The 4,040-nt window shown below is 42.4% G+C and overlaps 1 protein-coding gene across 1 annotated transcript; it reads left to right on the top strand.

Moving 5' to 3' along the window:
- Positions 1 to 213: 213 nt before the first annotated feature.
- Positions 214 to 1,646, top strand: LOC121989923 (BOI-related E3 ubiquitin-protein ligase 1-like). The gene is made up of 2 exons (XM_042544224.1): positions 214 to 507; positions 607 to 1,646. Exons 1-2 carry the CDS (start codon positions 461 to 463, stop codon positions 1,544 to 1,546), a joined length of 987 nt encoding a protein of 328 aa, XP_042400158.1. The 5' UTR covers positions 214 to 460; the 3' UTR covers positions 1,547 to 1,646.
- The last annotated feature ends 2,394 nt before the right edge of the window (positions 1,647 to 4,040 follow it).

The following is a 4,040-nucleotide window of genomic DNA, read 5'->3' as shown; positions in this document are numbered from 1 at the left end:
GATAAATTAGGCCTCGTTGGGAAAAAACGTCCCCGTGCTGTGATTTCTTCAAATTTCAGCGGGCAAAGTGAAAAAAAATTAAAAGTCAATGGGCCGAGAACGAAATCCCACAGATTTCTCCTAATAACGCAGTTTCCACTAATCCTTCAATCAATGCTTTTGTTAATCCTGGAAATTAATCTTAATGCCCTCGATTTTTAGTAATAAAACCTCTCTCCAAATCCGCGATTAAGGCACGCCATTGATTGCGTTAACAAAACGGGCGCGGTGGACTTCGTCGTCTTAAGCCCTGCGCTGCCCTCGCTACGACCACCCGCGTCCATCTCCACAACGACAGCTGATTCCTCTTTCCTTATCTCTTATTCCACGTCTATTTCATTCGCCTCTGGTGATCTCGAACGACGACGAGCAGGACGTTACGGTTCGCAGAGTGCCCTGCTCTTAGGTTTCCCGTCCGTCCATGGCCATAGAAGCGCACCATCCCTCGAATCTCCTATTCAGCAACTGGTAATCCTCGATAGGCCGTAAAGCTTCGATTTTTTTTCATGACAGATTGGTAAAGTTTTGATCTTTTAGGCTGATACTTTTTCGGTCATCTGTTTGCAGCGGCGAGGAGACGACGGGTGCTCCCGGTTTCTTTGAGTCGCCGTCGACGGTTATCTTCCATGAAGAAGGTGGAGCAGCAGCAGGAAATTTGAATCCGAGGAAGAGAGGAAGAGAAGAATCGATTTTGAATCCAATAGCTACCGGAGTTGCTCCGGTGATGACGAACGGCAATGTTAGTGACTTCTCGTTTCTCCAACCGAATTGCATCGCTTCGCCGATGTTCGTTGGCGTCAATTGGCCACTAGCGAAATCCACCGGTCCCTTGACCGCCACCGGCCTTCAACTCGGCTTGGGGGCTCAACAGCAGCAGTTTCAGACACCGAGTTTTTTTTCCGCCGGAATTTCGGATGAACTCGTCCTTCATTTGCAGCAATTCCAGAAAGATGTCGACGGATATGTCCGTGAGCAAGGAGAGATTCTGCGGCAATCTATTACCGGAAAATGGCAGTCTCATGCGCGAACTTTGATACGAGCCGCGGTCTCATCCGCACAACGGAGACTGACTGCGAAGGAAGCGGAGAGGCAGCTGGCAGTACGGAGAGTCGCCGAGCTCGAGCAGAGGATAATCCAATTGCAAGATGAAACTCTGTCTTGGCGGACTAAGGCCTTAGTCGCCCAATCTCAGGTTTCCTCCCTCCAGATCCATCTTCAACAGGCGATGGAGGTCGCCGCCGTGGCCCAAGAGAGACAAGGAGAGAGCTGCGACCCAGCCCTTGCCGATGACGCTGCATCAGCCGCGTGCGTCGACTCAGCCTCACCGCGGTCAGCGTCCTATGGTTCCTGCCGCGCCTGCTGCAAGAAGGAGTCAACGGCCACCTCGGTAGTGCTCCCTTGTCGCCACCTCTGTCTTTGCGCTGATTGCTCAATCTCCGACTCCGCACTCCACTGCCCCGTCTGCGGTTTTCTCGGCACCGGAATCATACACATTGCGTTCACCTGAATCACTTCATTACTTTTATATTTTCGGCGGTAACAAAATCAAGAAAAAAATAAAATTATTTGAGAATTGCAATGATTCAATATGAACGGAAATTTATTTATTGTTTTGTAATTTCATATATTAAAATTTAATTATTTTTTGGCAACTGTTTGTGGGATCAACTTAACATTTAAGCTGACCGATTCGGTTTCCTTCTTATCACATCACAACCCGACCACATCAAGTAAAATAATAGTGGAAATTTTAAAAATTTGGTTCAATAAAAAAATATTAAATTATATACCTATTTTAAAATTTTAAAGATACACTGTAACATGTAATGTAGGGTAAGATTTCAAAATTTTATACTATTTATTTTAAATTTTGATACACTAAAATTTTAGTATAGTTAAATTTTATACAGTCCATATTAAAATTTTGATATATTGAAATTTTGATATACCGATATTGATAATTTTAGTATGATATTATGATATACCGTTAATATTGAAAATTTTAATATGGTATATGTGATATATCGAAATTTCATCATCCCTAATTAGTGCTGATTGATCGAGTTACCAAGTGCCGAGCTATATATGTGATATCTGATTCCTCTTTCTTTCGGCTTGGCATTGATCTCTTCTTTCGCCTCTATCTCCATGTCTATTTCATTCGCTGCAAGCGACCTCGAACGACAACAAGAGTAGGATGTAACGGTTCACAGAGAACCCTACTATCAAGGTTTCTCGCTCGTCAATGGCCATCGAAGCGCACCAACCCTCAAACCTCCTCTTTAGAAATTCATTTTAGCGATACTTTTTGGATCGTCTGTTCACATGCGCAGCGGCGAGGAGACGATGGGCGCTCCTAGTTTCTTTGAGTCGTCATCGGCGATTATCTTCCAGAAAGAAGGCAAGTTGCCTTTGAACTTTGAATTCTTGTGATTAGAGGAAAAAGATTAGATTTTGATGTGTGTTAATTGGTGGAGCAGTAGGGAATTTGAATCTGAGAAAGCGAGAAAGAGAAGAATCGATTTTGAATCCAATAGCTATGGGAGTTGCTTCAGTGATGACGAACGACAATGTTAGTGACTTCTAATTTCTTCAACCCAATAGCATTGCTTTGCCGATGTTTGTTGTCGTCAATTGGCCACTGGCAAAATCCGCCGGTCCCTTGACCGCCACCGACCTTCAACTCAGCTTCGGGGCTCAATAGCAGCAGTTTCAGACACCAAGTTCTGTTCCTGCCGAAATTTTGGATGAATTCATCCTTCATTTGCAGTAATTCCAGAAAGAAGTTGACAGATATGCTCGTGAGCAAGGAGAGATTCTATGGCGATCTATTACCGGAAAATGGTAGTCTGCAATACGGAGAGTCGCTGAGCTCGAGCAGAGGATAATCCAATTGCAAGATGAAACTCTCTCTTGGCAGACTAAGGACTTAGTCGCCCAATTATAGGTTTCTTCCCTCCAGATCTAAGGCCTTAGTCGCCTAATCGCAGGTTTCCTATGTTGGACGTTGCAGACGTTATAGAATTTGGAATGCTAAACATTGCAGAATTTGCAACGTTAGGAAGTGGTTAGGGAGTGAAGGAGGTGATCGATTCTTTTCTCTCCATTTAATCTTAATAAATGTTATTAAAGCATTAGTTACAAACCGATGTAAACTTCCTATATGTCTTTGTGTCCAAGAGCAATCTAGAGGGGAATGGAGCCGGAGGTGATCGAAGCAATGAGAAAAGGAGAACATCCAGTGAGTGAGATTTGGTTTGTGGAAATAGGAGGAAATTCGTGGTGATCTTTTCTAGGATAGCAGCTTCTTCTTCGTGGTGATCGTCATTTGGACATAACAACTACTTCTTGGTGATATTCTCCGGCCAACAACTTTTTCTTCTCCGAGCATTGTGAATTTATTTCTTTTCGTATGAAACTGTTTATTACAAATAACAATAGTATCAGAGTCAAGTGGTGCTCGGGAGAGGAGAAAATCCCTCTAGTGTTTATGGCTGAGGCTGCGTAGTCACACTGAAAAAAAGGGCGACAACTATTTCGCGTCTTCTTTGTTGCCAAAATTGACGTGAATGCTGACGACCACTTTAGGTGGTCGGTGACCTGTGTCCAAGACCAATGAGCACCGGTGACCATTTTGAAATGTCGACGATTGTGCTTATATTTGATTTGAATTTATATGACTATCTAACGGTCTAATTCTAATCGGTCTAGTTTATTTGAACTAATATTTGAATTATACCATATCAGATTAGGTTGGACTAAGCAGATTTCAATTTGGTTCAAACCATTGGTTGGTTTAACCAGATCAATTAGGATAGTTATGATTTAATTAAATGGGTATAGATTAAATAAAAATAACTGAATATCTCAATTAGATTAGTTCTAATGAGGATAAGAGGCTTAGGATCCAATTTCTCAATCAACCGATCCAGTGCGTCAATCAATTGGAACTCATTAGATATAGAAAATATAATTTTCTTATTTGCTTATGGATTATGTAT

Source organism: Zingiber officinale, chromosome 6B (assembly GCF_018446385.1).
Source record: "Zingiber officinale cultivar Zhangliang chromosome 6B, Zo_v1.1, whole genome shotgun sequence".
Lineage (NCBI taxonomy): Eukaryota > Viridiplantae > Streptophyta > Magnoliopsida > Zingiberales > Zingiberaceae > Zingiber > Zingiber officinale.
This window is presented reverse-complemented; position numbering and strand designations above follow the sequence as displayed.